The sequence below is a fragment of the Colobus angolensis genome, unplaced genomic scaffold (genome assembly GCF_000951035.1).
Source record: "Colobus angolensis palliatus isolate OR3802 unplaced genomic scaffold, Cang.pa_1.0 Scaffold66, whole genome shotgun sequence".
NCBI lineage: Eukaryota > Metazoa > Chordata > Mammalia > Primates > Cercopithecidae > Colobus > Colobus angolensis.
Window position 1 is genome coordinate 343513 of NW_012120265.1, and position 20286 is coordinate 363798.

The window sequence follows — 20286 nt, forward strand, 5'->3', positions numbered from 1 at the left end:
GCCAGGATGGTCTCGATCTCCTGACCTCATGATCCGCCCGTCTCGGCCTCCCAAAGTGCTGGGATTACAGGCTTGAGCCACCGCGCCCGGCCGAGATGGAGTCTTGCTTTGTTGCCCAGGCTGGTCCCAAACTCCAAACTCCTGGCCTCAAGCAATCTTCCTACCTCAAGAAATTACTTTTAAACATGTTAAGACCCCACATGGCCAAGTCAGGCAGGGCAAGCTGCTGTTTCTCAGTGTGGACTGCAGGACGCACTGCTGTCCTAGCGGGGACCCTCAGTGAGAGGCGTGCCCATTGTCTTGAGCCCAATCCTCTGCTCTGCAAAAAGACTGAGGCTGGAGACACTAAGGGCCTCTGTTTCCACACCCACAAAACAGGGACAAGAACTGCTCTCCCAGCCGAGGGTACCTGCAAAACGGCCACCACCATCCGGCTCCTGGCCAGCACTCGGAGGCGGGAGCTGTCTTTATGGGGGTGTCCAATCTTTAGTGAGGTTCAATTTCATGTCCTGAAGCTGGGGGTGTGAGGCTTAAAGACACAACCACCAAGTCTCAGTCCAGAGCCAGTCTCCTTGCCATCCTTACACCTGTCCTTGTGGACAGGGAGTCACCCGGAAAGGCCAGCTGCAAAGCCAACCAGGCCCCATGGTCAAGGGGGAAGTCGCGCCTGGGAAGGCCAGGGGCTGTGTCTCAGTGCTCTGAGTAGAACCAGCACGCTCCAGGGCATTTCCCAGCCATGCTGTGCCAGATGAGGTAGCCCCTGCCTTGGCCCAGGCATATGTGACCCATAGCAAAGCTGCTGAGGTCTCCCAGGGGCAACATGCCTGACATTTCTGACACCACCTTTCCTTACTTTTAAAAGCACCTTGTTCTTTCCAAGATGACAAAACACTGACACTCAGCTAGCTGACCCTGTTTCAGAAGGACAGGAAACAGAACGCCCTGCCGTGCCTTGCGGCGTTAAACTCCCCTGCACCCGCAGGAAAATGGGGATCTATACTACACAGAAGCCCCAGCCATCAAAGCTCGGGGAAGGGACATAAAGACCTGTCACTCCACCTGTCCCGGTGCCACAGGAAGACAGGGCTGTCACTAACCCGGCATAAGCTCTGCCACAGAGTATCCCTTGTGTTTCCCAGTGAGCCACTCAACGCCCATCCCACTGCACACGGGAGGCCGCCCCGTCAGGCCAAGGGTGCCCATCTGCTCCCACCCCAGGTTCTAATCAATACCTGCTGCTGGCCCCAAGGAGCCACAGGGTGAGGCTGGTCAAACCAAGGGGGCTTGTTCGGTGGGATCTGGTCGTGCGGCCCGGGGCCCCGGGGGCCGGCGGCTGCGGGATCCTGGACCCCTCCTGGGGCTTCGTACTCTGAAGAGCCAGGCATCTGGATGGGAGGCTTGCTGTCATCTAAATCCAAGTGACAGGCTGTTAGAGCAGGCCTGGCAGCAGGAGGTGCTGTCTCCTTTCCACACTATCCCAGAGCAAACCAGGCTATGACTTTAGCGCCCAATGGATGACTGCTTCAGGACCCCACTAAAACCATGACCATTACCGGCCTCCAGGAAGGGGATGGGGAAGAGGGGAGGTTTCGACCTTGAACATGACACACGTGTCCTTTTCAAAGCTTTACAAGAAACAGGCCTCACTTCTGCCCTCTTGGTTTGCTGAAGAATTTCTGTCCACATTGAATTTGATTAGACATTTTTCCTGTATCTAATTAAAAGATCATTTCCCCACAATCTCTAATTAAAAGACCATTTCCCCACAATCGTTATTTTCTATCCTATACAATCCTCATGTTCCTGGAACAAATCTTCTTTGATCAGAATGTAATTTTAAAATCCTTTGCTAGATTCTGCTAAGATTTTCCTCAGTATTTATGTGTCTTTTTCAGAAGCGACCCTAGATTGCATTTTCTTTTTGAGACAGGGTCTTGCTTTGTTACCCAGGCTGGAGTGCAGTGGTGTAAATACGGCTTACTGCAGCCTCAATCTCATGGGCGATCTGGGTACCTTTCCTCTATTTTTCTCTTCTCTGGGAACAGGAAACACATCTTTTGCTGTTCAGGAATGGAACAGTTGGAGTTTTACTCTAATGTCACCGGGCTCGTGCTTGTAAATGGATGAAAACCTGGGTCTAGGAGCAGACCTGGGACGATGGAACCAGAGCTGTGTCTGAGCGTGGCAGACTGCTTTCTGACTACACTCGGTGCCTAGCCTCTGGGGGCTGCTTCCTGGGGGCAGGGGCTGAGGGAGCCCCATACCAGGCTGGGTGGTGGGCGGGATGGCAGGGGCAGGTGCTGGGGCCGGGGGCGGGGCAGGCGGTGGAGGCGTGGCCTTGACTTCAGCCTCCATCTGCGGCATCTGGAGCTGTTGCTGCTGCTGTTGCTGCTGCTGCTGCTGCTGGGCCAGGCTGGTGACGAACTCCTCATGCTGCGTCTTGAGGGTCTGGATCTGCTGCTGGAAGGCCAGCTGCACTGGCTGGACCACCGAGGAGTACTCGTTGATGAGGGTGGCCTAGAAGAGAGAAGAGCACCCACTGCTCAGTACACAGCCTTGGGGCTTGCTGTCTGGCACCAGAGGACAAACGCCTGGAAAGCAGCAGAGCCTGGGGGACCTGGGGCAGGTGGACAGGGAACCGTCAAGTGAAACAGCCAATACAGTCTGGGCAATCAGTGTGTGTGTTGGGATCCGGCCAGAGATGTGGGGACGAGGCTGTTCGCTGCAGCGTGGTTCACAATTCCCTGACGACAGGAACGAGCAATGAAGCTGTGTCCTGGCCGCCGCGTGGCTGCTCAGAGAACGCTGCCCACCAACATTCTGGGACACGCCCACGGGCTCTGCCTCCCACTTGCCGTGTGGTTCTCGGCAAGAGGGGCTGCCACAGCCTAAGCCACGTCTGGGCTTCCTCACGCTTCCATCACGCAGGAACATGCCTGACCACCAGAGCAAATGGGCCACATGCAGGGACTCCGAAAGGCCGCCTGGTTCTAGTGTGCCAGGAAAGTCAGGGAGACACACCCAAGGCCTGGGAATGTCACCTGGGACTCTCCGGTCAACACCCACTGGATACTCCTAGCACAAGCAGGGTACGTGGGCTCTCTGGCTTCTGGGACCTGCTAGGGTGGCAGCTGCTGTCCCCACACTCCCAAGCCCTCCTGAGGCATCTGCCCCAGCTATAGGGTGAGGCATGGGTGGGCAGGGACACTCACCTGGTACTGACCAAGCCCCAGGGCCGGGCTCTGTAGCTGCTGAATGATGGAGTCATCGAAGTAGCCGTTTTTCTCCCAGAGCTGCAGGAGCTGGGGGTGGGAGAAGAGAGAGGCTGGGTCAGTGGGGAGCGCGAAGGCCTGCATATCCCAGTCTCGCCCAACCCCCGGCCCAGGGCCCACGCACCCGGGCGATCTTCTGCTGCTTATCTTCCTCCACGGCCAGGAAGCTGGTGCAGTAGATGGGCACCACGACTTTCTGCAGGGCGGCCAGCAGCTCCCGGGCCTGCTTGCGCTGGCTGTGAGGGAGAGACTTTCCGCGCGTCAGGGCCCTGGGGCGGGACCCGGCCACGCGCCCGTTACCATCGCGGCTCCAGCCTCAGCGCCCTCTGCCTTCTCGGGAATCGGGTCCCCAACCCGGTCGGGGCAATGGCTGGGCTCCCGCGAGACCTGTGCTGGTGCCTGGGCTCGAGGAAGGGGACAGACGGAGAAACAGCAAGCAGGCGAGGGAGAGAATGTGGCCTGGGGCCGTTCTGAGCAAGGACTTTCAGTCCAGTCCCCTTCAGAGGAAATAACCTTCCCTCCTTCCTTCTTGGATGGCGCTGTGGATGAAGGGACATGGGGTCCGCAGGAGCCCCTGCCTGTGTACAATGGGCGGGATGGGACTGCTGCGGAGTGAGGGTCTTGCCCTTGCCACTCGCTATGCACAAGGAAACCTCGGCCCAGGCCAGGCCTCTCGGGAGGAGGAGGGAGGGTACTCAGTCCTTCGGGCACCTAGAACGCTTTAGAAGAGCGACCGGAGGCCCAGACGGGGGAGGCGCTGGGGCCATGTCCTCTCAGGGCAGCGCTGCACTGGACACTCTGCATAGCTGGCCTGGGAGGCCCCTGCAGCTGCGCAGGGAGATGGTTGCCCCCACAGAGGGACGCGGGACAGGAGGGGAGCAGCTCGAAGCCCCTCAACCCCCAGCTTGCCGCAGGGAGCTCAGGGGAGCAAGGGCCTGGGCCGGGCAGCCGGGAGGATGGACGAGCAGCACATGGCTTCGGACAGAGTGGAGCTAGAGAGGCGCGTAGCTGGGAGAATGTAGGAAATGGTGCATCCATGCAAGGCGCCCCTGATTCAAAGGCAGGGAGAAGTGGAGGCACGAGCAGGAGCAGAAGGGCACAGGTGGTGCGGAGCCGCAGCTCACTTCCCAGCAGGAGAGAAACAGGGACTGAGGTGGGGAGGGAAGAGGGACTCAGGCAGTGCTGCATGTGGTAGATGGGGTGAGATGGGTGGTGGCAGCTTGGACCAGTGCAGAGGCACATGAAGTGCCTGGCCAAGACCGCTGCCTGCTAGGCTCAGTAGCAGTGCTTGTTTCCTCCTGTGTGCGCAGGCCTTTGGCCTGGGCTTCTATTGGTTTTTTTTTTTTTTTTTGCTAATTTTTGTGAGAAGGGCCCCAGTGACCCTGTAGAAGGAAATATTCAACCAACCTTGGGGAGGGTGGAGACAGCAACAGTGGGAAGGGGTGAGGGCTGGGTGGGGACAGAGGGTCAGCAGAGGTATCTCTGTTGAAGTCTGAGAGTCGGATCAGGGCTGGAGAAGGGGACCCCAAAGGAGGGTCCCGATGGCTGAGCAAAGTCAGGTGCACGTGTGTGCACGCGTGCAAATCAGTGACAAGGGCCGGAGACAGACACAGAGGTCAAGGAGGCCATGGCCGAGAAGGCAACAAGGAGACGCCAAGAAGCTGCCCCAGGAGAGCAAGGAGTGCAGGGGACAGTGGCCCCGAGGAGGCAGCAATGTGACAGGTGAGGCTGGGGTCTAGGGGAGAGGACGGGGCATGCAGTGAAGGTGCACAGGATGCCTAGACCCTGCAGTCCTGCAGACAGAAGTCTGGCAGCTCACAGAGACCCCCCGGCCCAGGCTCCCTGGACAAGTGCCCCCTAGTCTTGGGACAGACCAAGCCAAGCTACTGATTGGAGCAAGCGGCCACCCAGGAGGGGTTGAGGAGGAGCGCGAGGAAGCGGCACTCTGGGCACGGGGCGGCGGCGCTCACCAGTGGTGCAGCACGTCGTTGATCAGGTAGATGAGGTGCAGCCGCAGCTCAAAGTGCGCCCCGTCAGCCGTGATGCGGTTCCGGAGGTGGCCGGCCATCAGCTCACAGTGCGGCGGGGACTTGGCATTGCTGAACATCCAGTTCTTCCCGGCCTGCAACAGTCGAGCCGATGACGAGTGAGCAGGGTGCTCAAGGCGGGAGGGAAAGGCACCCGTCGTAACAGCCCTTAGCCCAAACTGGCTGCGGCGGGTCCTGCCTCAGGGCGGGACCAGGGGGAAGCTGGGCTCTGGGAAGCCCCGGCCCCTCACCGAGATGGCGTCCTTGGTGCACGTATCGATGATGGGCTGCAGCAGGTTGTCAAACTCGTTCATGTCTAGCTGGGTCTCCTCCAGAAGCTTTTGCATCTGCTGTTCCACCGCGTGGGCCACGGCCGCTGTCACTTGCTCCTGGGTAGGGGGTCAGTGGGGCCGAGAGCACATGAGGAGGGACCCACAGCCCGAGCCCGCAGGCCTGGCCCAGCAGGGGCGGGGTGGGGACCTGGTGGGGATGCCCTGACGCTGGGCTGCTCTGACCATCAGCTCCCTTGCTTATCCCCAGCATGAGGAGACTCTGTCTCTCGTGCCTGCCGTGAATCTGTGACAGTCCCTCCCAGAGTGGGCAGGGCACTGACAGGACATACCAGGAGAGAACACCTGCCCTCCAGGTAGCCAAGGAAAACACTGCAGCCCAGAGGAACAGACAACCCCTGCAAACCAACTCAACAAAAAACAAAGGCGGGGCGCGGTGGCTCATGCCTGTAATCCCAGCACTTTGGGAGGCTGAGGCGGGAGGATCGCTTGAGCCCAGGAGCTCCAGACCACCTGGGCAACGTAGCGAGACCTCATCTCTACAACAAATAAAATACAAATTAGTCGAGCATGGTAGCGTGTGCCTGTGTTCCCAACTACTTGGGAGGCTGAGGCGGAAGGATCGCTGGAACCTAGAAGTTCAAAGTTACGGTGAGCTTTGACTGTACCACTGCATCCAGCCTGAGTAACACGGCAAGACCTTGCTTGTCGTCAACAACAACAACAACAACAACAAAAAAAAAAAACAAGAAAAGAAAAGAAAAATGAGGGATGGTGTGAACAGGCAATAGAGGGAGAGGACACACCCATGGCCTCTGGTGAAACAAGAAGGGGGCAATCTCATTCCTCAGTAGGAAACGCAGGTTAAAGTGCAACTGGTAAAAACAGAGCTGCCACGGGGACCAGCAGTCAGTCAGGGCTGGACAAGGCCAGCCTCCCACTCCATGATGAACTCTGGCAGAAGCTGAGGGTGAGCATTCTGGAACTTTCTTTTTTTGAGACAGAGTCTCGCTCTGTCGCCCAGGCTGGAGTGCAATGGCACAATCTTGGCTCACTGCAACCACCTCTGCCTCCTGCGTTCAAGCAATTCTCCTGCCTCAGTCTCCCGAGTAGCTGGGACTACAGACATCTGTCACTGTGCCCGGCTAATTTTTGTGTTTTTCAGTAGAGACGGGGTTTCACCATATTGGCCAGGCTGGTCTCAAACTCCTGACCTTGTGATCCACCTGCCTTGGCCTCCCAGAGTACTGGGATTACAGACTGAGCCACCACGCCCAGCTGGAACTTTCTGAGAGCAACGTGACAGTGTGATTTTACGCCCTGAACCTAGTACGAAGAATGAGGCTGGTGTTTTGGAGGTTTGGTATTCTATTCCTCTCGTTTTTCTGGCAATGCACCTGTATTCTTTAATTTATTTTTCCAAGACTGAGTCTTGCTCTGTCACCCAGGCTGGAGTGCAGTGGTGTGATCTCAGCTCATGCAACCTTTTCCTCCCAGGTTCAAGCAATTCTCCTGCCTCAGCCTCCCAAGTAGCTGGGATTACAGGGATGCGCCACCACACCCAGCTAATTTTTGTATTTTTCGTAGAGACAGGATTTCATCATGTTGGCTAGGCTAGCCTCGAACTCCTGACCTCATGATCCGCCTGTCTCAGCCTCCCAAAGTACTGGGATTACAGGTGTGAGCCACCACACCCAGCCAATGCACCTGTACTCTATCTGGCAAAAGTTATCAAACTGTTGGACCAGGAAGGACAAAAGGGTCCTTCTGGCCAGGTGGATCACCTGAGGTCAGGGGTTTGAGACCAGCCTGGCCAACCTGATGAAACCTCGTCTCTACTAAAAATATAAAAATTAGGTGGGTGTGGTGGTGCATGCCTGTAATACCAGCTACTCCGGAGGCTGAGGCAGGAGAATCGTTTGAACTCAGGAGGCGGGGGCTGCAGTGAGCCGAGATCGCGCCACTGCACTCCAGCCTGGGCGACAGAACAAGACTCCATCTCAAAAACAATAATAATTTAAAAAAAGGGTCCTTCCCCAACCAACAGCTCCAGGTGACCTAGCTACTGTGTGGTGGGGCCAATGGTAGGCACCAGAGACTGTCTGGCCACAGCTGTTGGGGAGCTTCAAGGTGCACAGGTGCCCCACAGTCCCACTCGGGGGGTCCACCCCAGGGTGATGGGTGTATGCATGTCCAGAGGCTTCACTGAGATGAGAAGCAGCCTCTGTGTCTGGCATCAGGGCTGGGGGAGACAGTGGCTGACATGCACCAAGCCCTGGGTGGCAGGGTGGCCCTGTCCTCACTGACACCTGTTATTCATTCTGGTGAACAGATGCAAAAACAGAGGCACAGGGGAGTTGCTGGTGCCTGGCTGAGGAGGGGGTGGGCTCGTACCTGTCTGAGCGCAAGCAAGTGCTGCTCCTGCTGCTGGAGGTTCCACTGGCTCTGCTGGATGAGCTCGTCCATGGAGGGTGCGCCCTGGGCCGGCGGGATGGGTGCGGTGGGGGCCAGCGGGGGCTGTGGCAGGGGTGGCATGGCGGCGGCTGGCTCCAGCTCTGGGGTCTGCTGCTTGCAGATGACTGGAGGGAGAGGAGGAGGGGTGCCCCATGAGAATGCAGATGGCGGTCTAGGTGTCCCCTTGGCCACCTCTCAGTCACAGGAGCCTCCCCCTACCCAGGGACTCACCATCCACAAGGGCCTGTGCACAGCCTCGTGCCCACACAAACCCAGCTCCTCCTACTCTCAGGCCCTGCCCTCCCTCTCACAGGATCCCAGCCTCGGCCTTCCCCCTCCTCGGAGAACCTAGGAAGTCCCCTGGCCACTCTCTTTGCCAGCACCATCCAGCCCTCGCACAGTGTCCTTCCGGTGCAAGTTAAGTCTGAGCCTGCCCACCTCCTCACCCACCTAGGTCCCACTTGGCACGCCTTGGCACCTCTCATCCCCTGACCTCCTCAGGCACTCGCTGGCCTCTGCCACTGTCTCCTAAGCTACCATCCTAAGATGTCGCAGCCACCAGGCCTCTGCACATCTGGCCAGAAAGGCATGAAGCTGCACCTCCCGAACGCACACTGCAGCCTCCCCCACGCCTGCCCTGTCCTTCTACTGACTCTCCTTGCTTTTCCAGCCCTTGGGGACAGAGACTCCTCTGCAATCAGGGGTGCATCCAGTTTGGGGCAGCAGTGAGACACCCATTCTGCTGGCAGAAGCCGGGGTCAGGGTGGGCGCAGGTCCCCACTCTGGTCAGATGGGGCGGGTGGTGAGGTCTCTGAGAAAGGGACCCTGCTCGTAAGGAGGCCCTGGACAAGATACCTGCCTCTCTCTCCGTCTTGGGGCCGCCTGCTCTGAATGTGACTATGTACCCCTGGAGCCCTCCAGACCCCTACTCCGAGGGGACGAGGACAAAACCAAAGATAAGGGAGGTGGGGTATCAGGTGGAAGGTGTTGCCCCTCACCGGGTGCTCAAGTCAAGTCTCGGGGCTGACTGTGCCTTCCAGTTTGTGCACCCAAGGGCACCCTATAGGATGACCCCCAACTTCTGCACCGATCCCACCCCTCCCACCGTCCGAGGGACACTGCTTCATGATATTTCTTCTCTCTCTTATTTCTCCAACTCCTTCCTCTTTACCCGCCCCCTCCCCAGCAGCATCTAAACACATCGGGCTGGGCGTGGTGGCTCACACCTATAATCCCAGCACTTTGGGAGGGTGAGGCGGGTGGATCACCTGAGGTCAGGAGTTCGAGACCAGCCCAGCCAACATGGGGAAACCCTGTCTCTACTGAAAATGCAAAAAATCAGCCGGGTGTGGTGGCAGGCACCTGTAATCCCAGCAACTTGAGAGAGACTGAGGCAGGAGAATTGCTTGAGCCCGCAAGGTGGAGGCTGCAGTGAGCCGAGATGGCGCCACTGCGCCCCAGTGTGGGTGACAGAGGGAGACTAAGTCTCAAAAAAAAAAAAAAAAAAAAAGTAAGTAAATAAACACATCAGAACATTTTGGGTTGGAAACCTCTCCCTTCACCCCATGATCCTCTCTAAATGATTTCTCAGCCAAGACTCACTCCAGATCTTCACCTCCCCTTTATCTCAGCCTGGCGCCTGCCTGCCACTCCCCCACCTTCCCCCAGGCAGCTGAGGACACCCTTGCTCAACTCAGCCCCATGGGCCTGTTGCAGATGCTTGCCTCCCTTGGCCTCCATGTGCTGCCCCCTCAGTCCCTTTCTCCCCCTTTACCAACCCCTCTCCTGTCGGACCCTCAGATGCTGGGGTGCGCGGTCTGTGTTCTGAGCCCCGTCCTCTGCTCTATGCAACCCCCAGGGGAACATGAGCTCTTCATTCCTGCTGTTGTGACTGTCAGCTGCACGCTGTGATTCCTAAATCCATCATCTCCATTCTGGATTCCCCGAGCTTTGGCCCTAACCACCGACTGCACGGCCCACTGTGTTTCCAAGGGACCTGTGTTTCCTCTTGCCCTCTACACCGATGTCCCCTCCTGTGCTCCCTGCACCATGGCTGGCACCACTGTCCGCCCAGAAACCCAGGTCAGAAGGTACATGTGCCTCCCACTGACGAGCCACATGGTGTCAAGGCAGCCTCCTAGACATCACTCCAATCAGTCTATGTCCCTGCTGTCACCACCATGGATCTGTTGTCACCTGCGTCACCCCAGAACCGGTCTTCCTGCGTCAGGTGCCACCGCTCTACCTCTTTTCAACATGGCAGTCACGGTACTGCCACTTAAGGAGTGGTCCCTAGGCTACCCAGGGGTGGCAGACGGTTATGGAACCAGAAAGTGAGCATTTCAAAACCTTCCTAGCCACGTGATAGTTCACGGTCCACACTGTTACTGTGCTTTGCTGAAGTTTTGGTCCACAACAGGTTAGAAACTTAAAAAAACAAAAACCAAAATGGTCCTTCACCACAGAGTTCGTGAAGCTCCATTCTAGAACAGCTGAGGCCAGGCTTTAAGGAGCGGGGTGCAGAACTGGCTGTACTGTGGCTAACCCGGCTCTAGAACATGGACCGAAACCTTCCACAAGTCTCTCCCACGCTTCCAGGATACACTCCTCACCCCTCCTCAAGCCAGGCCCCCAACTCCTCCCCAAGCCAGGCCCCCAACTCTGCACCCCCACCTCTAGTCACTCCAAGAACCCCTCCTACTCTGGGCTTCAGCCACCCTAAGCTCTGGGTCCCCTATTCCCTCCAAGGGCTCCGTCTTCTGCCCGGAACACTTTTCTGCCCTAGTTTTCACCTGGCCAACCCCAAGACACCCTTTAGATCTAGCCAAGATATCATCACCCACAGAAAGCACTTCTTGGCCGGGCGCAATGGCTCACGCCTGTAATCCCACCACTTTGGAGGCCAAGGTGGGCAGATCATAAGGTCGAGAGATTGAGACCATCTTGGCCAACATAGTGAAACCGCGTAACTACTAAAAATACAAAAATTAGCTGGGTGTGGTGGCGGGCACCTGTAGTCCCAGCTACCCGGGAGGCTGAGGCAGGAGAATCGCCAGAACCTGGTAGGCGGAGGTTGCAGTGAGCGGAGATCGTGCCACTGCACTCCAGCTTGGCGACACAGCAAGATTCCATCTCCAAAAAAAAAAAAAAAGAGGCCAGGCGTGGGGGCTCACGCCTGTAATCCCAGCACTTTGGGAGGTCAAGGCAGGCAAATCACGAGGTCAGGAGATCGAGACCATCCTGGCTAATACGGTGAAACCCCATCTCTACTAAAACTACAAAAATTACCCGGGCGTGGTGGCGTGCAACTGTAGTCCCAGCTACTCAGGAGGCTGGGGCAGAATGCCTTGAACCTGGGAGGTGGAGGTTGCAGTGAGCTGAGATAGTGCCACTGCACTCCAGCCTGGGAGACAGAGCAAGACTCCATCTCAAAAAAAAAAAAAAAAAAAATGACTTAAGTGATGCTAACCTTGATCACTTGGTTAGGTGGTTGTCTGCCAGGTTTCTCCTGTCAAGTTACTGTTTTCACGTTCCACAATTAGTCACTAAGTCCAGCCAACTCAAGGGGAAGACCACAAAGTTCCATTGTCTGAAAGGGGATGGTAGTATCTGTGTGTGCTATTTGCAATTCTTTTTTTAAGATTGGTTTCTTCTCCTTATTTATGGGTGAGCCTTATTAATTACTGGTTTTAATTTTTGAAAAATCAAGTAAGTGCTCACCTTAGCAGTACATATATTAAAAACCAAATAAATATAAGTGCTTCTCTATGTGTGTTTTGTGAATCCTATCTTATACACATAAGGTAAGGGAAATGCTAAGATTTGGAAATAGTTCATCTCCACCAAAACTCATGTTGAAATTTGACTTCCAAGCTGGGCATGGTGGTGTGGACCTGTTGTCCCAGCTACTTGGGAGGCTGAGGCCGAAGGTTCACTTGAGCCTAGGCATTCACAGACAGCCTGGGTAACATAGTGAGACCCCATATGATATGGTTGAGGCTGTATTTCAAAAAAAAAAAAGGAAAGCACTTATTGGCTTTAATCTTCCTGGGCTATAAGCACCCTCTCCTTTCCTATAATGGCACCAGCTTCCAAGCGGCCCCTCCGAGAAAGGGAAAGCAGCCCTCAGCTCAGTCATCCAAGGCAAAGCACCATCTGAGGTGTCTTCCTCTCCTGCTCATTACACCATCAGGTCGTCAATATTCAACTGGCGCCCAAGTTCATGGGTTCTACCCCTTCACCCCACCTGCCCCCCACCCTCCCTCCCTCAGGCTCAACACACTGACTTAATTCAGACCTCACCATCACTCACCTGAACAACTGCCCTGTTCGCTCCCCTGCAGGCCTCACTGCTCACCAGGCTGGTCCTTCTAGCTTGTCCTACACCACTGGCCACACAACCCAAGCTACTCTGTCCCTTGTTTAAAACTCTTGTGGCTTCCTGCTGCCTTTAGAAATGGTTTTAAACTTGGTGTGCTGGGGCTAAGGGAGGACCGCTCTAGAAACGCATAAGCACGTACAATATTTTCCTTACGATTTCAGGCAGCTGATCGCTCCCTGCCCACCCCGCCCCCCCATCTCGAACCCAAATAGGCATCAGAAAAGTCCTGGATTGAGTGAGAAAACAAACTTTTCCCCCGGCATTTAACACTCCAGATCAAACTCTTCCCTCATACAAGCACATTCTTTTCTTTTTTTTTTTTGAGACAGAGTCTTGCTCTGCCGCCCAGGCTGGAGTGCAGTGGCCGGGTCTCAGCTCACTGCAAGCTCCGCCTCCTGGGTTTACGCCATTCTCCTGCCTCAGCCTCCCAAGCAGCTGGGACTACAGGCGCCCGCCACGTCGCCCGGCTAGTTTTTTGTATTTTTTAGTAGAGACGGGGTTTCACCATGTTAGCCAGGATGGTCTCGATCTCCTGACCTCGTGATCCGCCCGTCTCGGCCTCCCAAAGTGCTGGGATTACAGGCTTGAGCCACCGCGCCCGGCCGCACATTCTTTTCTTAAACACAGGCTACGTCGCCCAGGCTGGAGTGCAGTGGCTATTTACAGGCACGATGCCACTACTGATCAGCACGGGAGTTTCGACCTGCTCCATTTCTGACCTGGGCCAGTTCACCACCCCTTAGACAGTCTAGTGGTCCTCAGCTCCCAGAAGATCACCATACTGATGCTGAACTTAGTGCAAACACTCAATCGACACAGTGCACTACAGCCCTGAACTCCCGGGCTCAAGCAACTCTCCAGCCTGTCTCCTGAGTAGCTGGGGGCACAGCTGTGTGCCACTGTGCCTGCCAATACGCACACAAACTCTCCCCCTCTCTCTCAGTCTCTTAATCAAGAAACTGTACCTTTGCAACATCCTACTCTCTCAGCCTTTCAAGTTTTTTTTTTTCTTTTTTTTTTGAGACAGAGTCTTCTCAGTCTCACAGGCTGGAGTGCAGGCTCACTGCAACCTCCACCTCCCAGGTTCAAGCGATTCTCCTGCCTCAGTCTCCTGAGTAGCTGGGACTACAGGTGCCCACCATGCCCAGCTATTATCTTTTGCATTTTTAGTGGAGATAGGGTTTTACCATGTTGGCCAGGTTAGTCTTGAACTCCTGACCTCAAGTAATCTGCCCGACTCAGCCTCCCAAAGTGCTGGGATTACAGGCACAAGAAAGACACTGTGCCTGGCCTCCTTTCAAGCATTCTTTCTTTTCTTTCTTTTTCTTTCTTTCTTTCTCTCTTCTCTCTCTCTCTCTCTTTCTTTTTCTTTCTTTTTTTTAGATTGAGTCTCACTCTGTCACCCAGGCGGGAGTGCGATGGCGTGGTCTTGGCTCAATGCAACTTTCACCTCCCAGGTTCAAGCAATTCTCCTGCCTCAGCCTCTCCAGTAGCTGGGACTACAGGCATGTGCCACCACACCCGGCTAATTTTTGTAATTTTAGTAGAGACAGGGTTTCCCTATGTTAGCCAGGCTGGTCTCAGACTTCTAACCTCAAGTGATCTGCCCACCTCAGCCTCCCAAAGTGCTGGGATGACAGGCATGAGCCACTACGCCTGGCCACCTTTCAAGCTTTTTCTTTTTCTTTGAGATGGAGTCTCACTCTGTCACCCAGACTGCAGTGCAATAGTGTGGTCTTGGCTCACTGCAACCTCCACCTCCAGGGTTCAAGCGATTCTCCCGCCTCAGCCTCCCAAGGAGCTGGGACAACAGACGCGGGCCACCACACCCGGCTAATTTTTGTATTTTTAGTAGAGACAGGGTTTCAGTGTGTTGGCCAGGCTAGTCTCAGACTCCTAACCTCAAGTGATCTGCCTGTCTTGGCCTCCCAAAGTGCTGGGATTACCGTTTGAGCCACTACAACCAGCCTCTTTTCAAGCTGTTTAATCGAACACCAACTGTGTGTTACATATTAAGGTACAATGACCCAAACAAGGTCTGTCTGGCCTCGCCGAGCATGCAGTTCAGGGGACAACCACCTCTCAATGTCCACCTACCTGGCAAACTCCTAGTTATTCATTCAAACAATCTAGAGACTGGTGGTTGGGTACTGAACATGACAGATGTGATACCTGCCCTGAGCAGCCGCATCAACTGGTGACTATCCATTATTCAAAGGCCACCTCTGCTTCCTAACCTTAACCTTCTTGAGAGCAGGGCTGGAATCCTGTTGCCCAACTGAACGAACACTGATAAACATTTGCCAAGAACTAAAACTCAGAGGAATAATTCTTTTTGATTTGTGCTGCAGGCACCTGAAACGCACAAAAGCCTTGCTGGACCCACAGGGAGACCGCAAAGGGGGCTGGGCAGTGCCTGTCCCATGGGCTCCCATCCGGCCTCTATCACTTCCTCCCTAGAAAACACTAAAACTATCACGCTACTCCTGCTCATCTCCGTCATCAGTCTGAAAAACAGCAGCAAAATCCCTGATCCAGAGCCCAAGAGGAGTATCGAAAACCTCGTTGTTTTCCATTACAGTGGCACCCAGCAGCCGCTCTGTGCAAGGCCGTGGGTACAGCGGAACAGGGATCGTGTGGACCGAGCTGCTCCACTTCAGACAGTAAACGACCCAAAAGAAAGAGGTTTGTGGCAGAGTCCGAGAAAGGAAGCGCTCGACGGGGCGGCCTGAGTGCCGGAGGGAACTCACGCTGCTGCTGCTCCAGCGCCAGCTTGCACTTGTAGTAACTGTAGAATTCGCCTCCGAACAGAAACGAGAATTTGGGGTTGTCTTTCTGCTTCTCCATAGTCATCTTCTCAAACTCGGGCCCATTGCGAGCCACAAACTGGGCGAGCTTGTCGATGACATTTCGAAGCTCCTGGTCTGGAGGACGGAGAAAAGGCCACGCGGGGCGTCAGCGACGACCGCCCAAGGCCGGGGAACTCGGTGTCCCAGCCCCCGTCCGCCGTGCCGGGGACCCCAAGGGGGTGGGCCCCAAAGAGGCCGCCCTCGTACGGGTCCCGATAGGGGCCACACGCTCGCTGGGAATGCGGGGACCCACGGGAGAGGCCGCAGGCGAAGCCGTGAGGCCGAGCCCCGCCCCCTCCCAGACCCGGGGACTCCGGGAGGCGGGACCGGCCAACAGGAGGTTCCAGGGAGAGAGAAACGGTCTCTCGGTCGGTTTGGGTCTCACCATCTGGGGGCAGCGGCATCTCCATGGCTCCGGCCGCGGGGAACGTCCGCCGGCGCCACACGATCGACCACCAGCGCCGTCTGCAGAAGCCGGCCGGAAGTGGCGCGAGGGAGCCGTTTACGGCGGGCTTCTAGGGCCGCTTCCGCCCGCCACTTACGGCCGTCGCTGGGAAACTCCGGAAGTGAGAGCGGGAGGCAGGCGGGAAGAAGCCGCGCGAGGCCTGGCGCGCGGGAGGGGCTGGCGAGGCGCACGCGCAGAAGTTTCTTGACACTTGGGAAGGTTGGGTCTCCGTCGCGCGGCGCTGCGGAAAGGCTGGAACGGCGCGGGTGGCTGTTAGCCGAGACCGGGGTGTGGGGGCCGTGCCCCCGGTCGGCGTCGCAGCCCGACGGGCTGGCCGGTTGCTACCTTCGGGGGACCAGGGGCCTGGGGAGTTCGTGCCTGGGCCAGGGTCACTGTTTCCTTTCGCGGGCACAGTGAGGAGCCTACGAGGTGAGGTGCGTCTGGGTGGATCCCGGGCTGCGGCGACTGTCACATTGTCCCCGGCCGGACCGGAGGTGGAGCAGAACTGGGGGCGACGAGCTTGACAGGGATTGGAGCTGGACGTATTTAGGTTCAAAACATCCTCCTGCTCGCTTTCTTCCTCTCCACTCTTTGGTCAGGAAGACTTTGGGGCGGGTACCCCCCAACCCACACCCTCAAATTGCTGGCCTAGAAGGCACAGCGCCTTTTTTTTTTTTTTTTTTTTTTTGAGACGGAGTCTCGCTCTGTCGCCCAGGCTGGAATGCAGTGGCGCGATCTCGGCTCACTGCAAGCTCCGCCTCCCGGGTTTACCCCATTCTCCTGCCTCAGCCTCCCGAGTAGCTGGGACTACAGGCGCCCACCACCGCGCCCGCCTAATTTTTTGAAGTTTTAGTAGAGACAGGGTTTCACCGTGTTAGCCAGGATAGTCTCGATCTCCTGACCTGGTGATCCGCCCGTCTCGGCCTCCCAAAGTGCTGGGATTACAGGCATGAGCCACCGCGCCCGGCCCACAGCGCCTTTCTAAAAGATGCAGTTGGGCTGCTTCTAAAATAATGAAGCCAGCCCTTGCTAATTGTGGGGAAAAGATAGCCAGAAGCAGCAAACTTCTGCTGTGGACGTCCAATATAAACTGATCCTCTTGAGATGGATAATGCTTAAGTTGGCTATACCTCCCGCCCCCCCCCTTTTTTTTCTTCCTTTTTCCTTTTTTTTTCTTTTCTTTTTTCTTGAGACAAGGTCTCGCTCTGTGGCCCACGCGGGAGTGCACTGTCATGATCATAGCTCACTAGCCCTGAACTCTTGTGCTCAAGTAATCCTCCCGCCTTGGCCTCCCAAAGTGCTAGGATTATGGGCATGAGCTACTTTACCCAGCCTGTTTTTTTCTGTGCAAATAAATGCACATGTATTTTAGATTCCTTTCATTTTCATTGTTACAGCATTTTTCCACCAGACTCTTATGGATTGACAACTGTACATCAAGTGTTGCTGTAGACCGGGAATCAACATTTTGTATAAAAAGGACAGAAAGCAAATATTTTAGACTCTGCAGGTCAGGAGGCAAGATCAAGGATTTTTTTTCCTTTTTTTCTCAATGTCCTCTGGTTCATATTTTCTCATGAAGATTGAGGATCTTATTTAAGTGTTTGGTTTTTTTTTTTTTTGAGACACAATTTTGCTCTCTCGCCCAAGCTGGAGTGCAGTGGTGTGATCTCGGCTCACTGCAACCTCTGCCTCCTGTGCTCAAGCAATTCTCCTGCCTCAGCCTCCAGGGGAGCTGGGACTACAGGTGCACACCACCACGCCGGGCTAATTTTTGCATTTTTAATAGAGTCGGGGTTTCACCAGGTTGGCCATACTGGTCTTTTAACTCCTGACCTCAAATGATCTTCCTGCCTTGGCCTCCCAAAGTGCTGGGATTACAGGTGTGAGCCACCCTACCCAGCCTTACTTAGGTATTTCTATAACCAGAAAGAAAAGTTCGTAAAATTTCTGTTGGTGAAAATCAAAATATGATAACTGAGTAGTTTCTTAAATACAAGTTGCCACAGTTGGAATGTTTGTTCCTAATCCCCAGTGAAACAGTATTAAGAGGTGGGGCCTTTAAGAGGTGACTGGGTTATGAGGTCCTGCCATTCATGTGTTAATGGCTAATAGCTTATGGGAGTGGGACTGGTTGCTTTATAAAAAGAGGAAGAAAGGCCAGGCTCAGTGGCTTATGCCTGTAATTCCAGCACTTTGGGAGGCCAAGGCGTGCAGATCACCTGAGTATCAGGAGTTCGAGACCAGCCTGACCAACCTGGGGAAATCCCGTCTCTACTAAAAATACAAAAATTAGCCGGGCGTGGTGGTGGGTGCCTGTAATCCCAGCCACTTGGGAGGCTGAGGCACGAGAATCACTTGGACCTGCGAGGCAACGGTTGAGGTGGAGGTTGCAATGAGCCGAAATTGTGCCACTGCACTCCAGCCTGGGCAACAGCAGGATTCCGTTTCAAAAAAAAAAAGAGGAAGAGAGACCTGAGCTTGCACACACAGCCTGCTTGCCATGTGATACCCTGTGCTACCTCAAGACTCTGCAGAGTCCCCACCAGCAAGAAGGCCCTCAACTTTGGATATCTCAGCCTCCAGAACTGTAAGAAATAAATTTCTGTTCTTTAAAAATTGCCCAGTCTCAGGTATTCTTTTATAGCAGTGCAAAATGGACTAAGACCCAAGTCTATTCGTAAGAGTGGAATTCTTTTGGGATATAACATTTCACTTAATTGGGGCTCCCAGGTTGTAGTTCATGTTGTCAGTTGATTGCACATGTTCACCTGTGAAAACCCTTCCTGGCTCACAAAAACAGGCGGCCAGCGCTGGATGTGGCTTACAGATGGAGTCATGCACAACTCAGATCTCAGCTCTGCTCTCAGGGAACTCAGTCTATGGCAGGGAAGAATCCCAAACTCAGTAAACAAGTATATCATCTCAAAGGTGTTATTAAGGGGAAGAGGATGCTGAGACTATGATACAAGGGAGGGTGGGGCCCAGGCTGATAGGGTTGTCAGGAAAGGCTCTCGAGGTGAGGTCTGCACTAAGATCTGAACAAGGGGTCAGCTCTGAATACCCTAAATACACAAAACAGTGTGGGATCGTACTGTTTCTTAAAGGTTTTTATTTTTTATTTTTTTTTGAGATGGAGTTTCACTCTTGTTGTCCAGGCTGGAGTGCAACAGCACCATCTTGGCTAACCGCAACCTCCGCCTCCCAAGCGATTCTCCTGCCTCAGCCTCTCGAGTAGCTGGGATTATAGGCATGTGCCACCACACCCAGCTAATTTTTTATTTTCAGTAGAGACGGGGTTTCTCCCTGTTGGTCAGGCTGGCCTCAAACTCCCAACCTCAGGTGATCCGTCCACCTCAGCCTCTCTAGGATTACAGGCGTGAGCCACCGCATCTGGCCCTAAATTTTTTTATTTTTTTTGAGATGGGGTCTTGTCTGTTGCCCAGCCTAGAGTGCAGTGGTACGATCTCGGCTCACTGCACCCTCCGCCTCCAGGTTCAAGTGATTCTTCCACCTCAGCCTCCTGAGTAGATGGGATTACAGGCGCCTGCCATCACACCCGGCTAATCTTTGTATTTTTAGTAAAAACGGGCTTTCACCATGTTGGCCAGGCTGGTCTCCAACTCCTGACCTCAACTGATTTGCTTGCCCTGGATTCCTAAAGTGCTGGGGATTACAGGCGTGAGCCACTGTGCCCGGCCCATACTGTTTATAGAATAGTCAGTAATCCACAGTGTGGACACTTTGATGCCAAGTAAGATCTACATTAAGAAGTTGTTTTTGCTTTTTTTTTTTGAAACAGAGTCTTGCTCTGTCACCCAGGCTGGAGTGCAGTGGTGTGTCCTCTGCTCACTGAAACCTCTGCTTCCTGGGTTCAAGCAATTCTTCCACCTCAGCCTCCCGAGTAGCTGGGACTACAGGTGCACACCACCACACCCAGCTAGGGTTTCACCATGTTGGCCAGGCTGGTCTCAGACTCCTGACCTCAGGTGATCCACCTGCCTCGGCCTCTTAAAGTGCTGGGATTATAGGCGTGAGCCACTGCTGCGCCCGGGCGGTAGTGTGATTTTTGAGGCTGCATAGGATGCCATGGTGTTTACTCACCACAACTTACTGAAGTGAGACTCTGTTGTCTGCTGGCTTGGTTCCATTTTTAGGCCACTGTATCTTAGTGTATATCTTACTGTATATAGGGTTGGACGTGGAGGTTCACGCCTGTAATCCCAGCACTTTCGGAGGCCAAGGCAGGCAGATCACTTGAGGCCAGGAGTTCGAGACCAGCCTGGCTAACATGGAGAAACCCCGTCTCTACTAAAAAAATAAATAGCTGGGCATGGTGGCGCGTACCTGTAATCCCAGCTACTCAGGAGGCTGAGGTAGGAGAATCACTTGAGTCTGGAGGTGGAGGCTGTAGTGAGATGAGATTGCACCACTGCACTCTAGTCTGGGCGACAGAGTGACTCTGTTTCAAAAAAAAAAAGTGTCTTAGTAGATATGAATCTTGTATTAAGTCAAAGGGTGTGCAAATTCAATACTGATATTGCTCAGCTACCTTCTAGAAAGATAGT

At 54.8% G+C, this 20286-nt stretch overlaps 1 protein-coding gene across 1 annotated transcript in view; it reads right to left on the reverse strand.

Annotated features, from left to right (window-relative positions):
- The window catches only part of CHERP (calcium homeostasis endoplasmic reticulum protein), a 24970-nt gene extending 9135 nt beyond the window's left edge, over positions 1-15835 (reverse strand). The window contains exons 1-9 of the mRNA XM_011925722.1: positions 15659-15835; positions 15175-15348; positions 7984-8168; positions 5551-5688; positions 5243-5394; positions 3397-3508; positions 3213-3302; positions 2265-2517; positions 1233-1408 (exon numbers count right to left, since the gene is read on the reverse strand). Coding sequence (XP_011781112.1) covers positions 1233-1408; positions 2265-2517; positions 3213-3302; positions 3397-3508; positions 5243-5394; positions 5551-5688; positions 7984-8168; positions 15175-15348; positions 15659-15683 — 1305 coding nt within the window. The 5' untranslated portion in view covers positions 15684-15835. The remainder of the gene's footprint in view (positions 1-1232; positions 1409-2264; positions 2518-3212; positions 3303-3396; positions 3509-5242; positions 5395-5550; positions 5689-7983; positions 8169-15174; positions 15349-15658) is intronic.
- Between the last annotated feature and the right edge of the window lie 4451 nt (positions 15836-20286).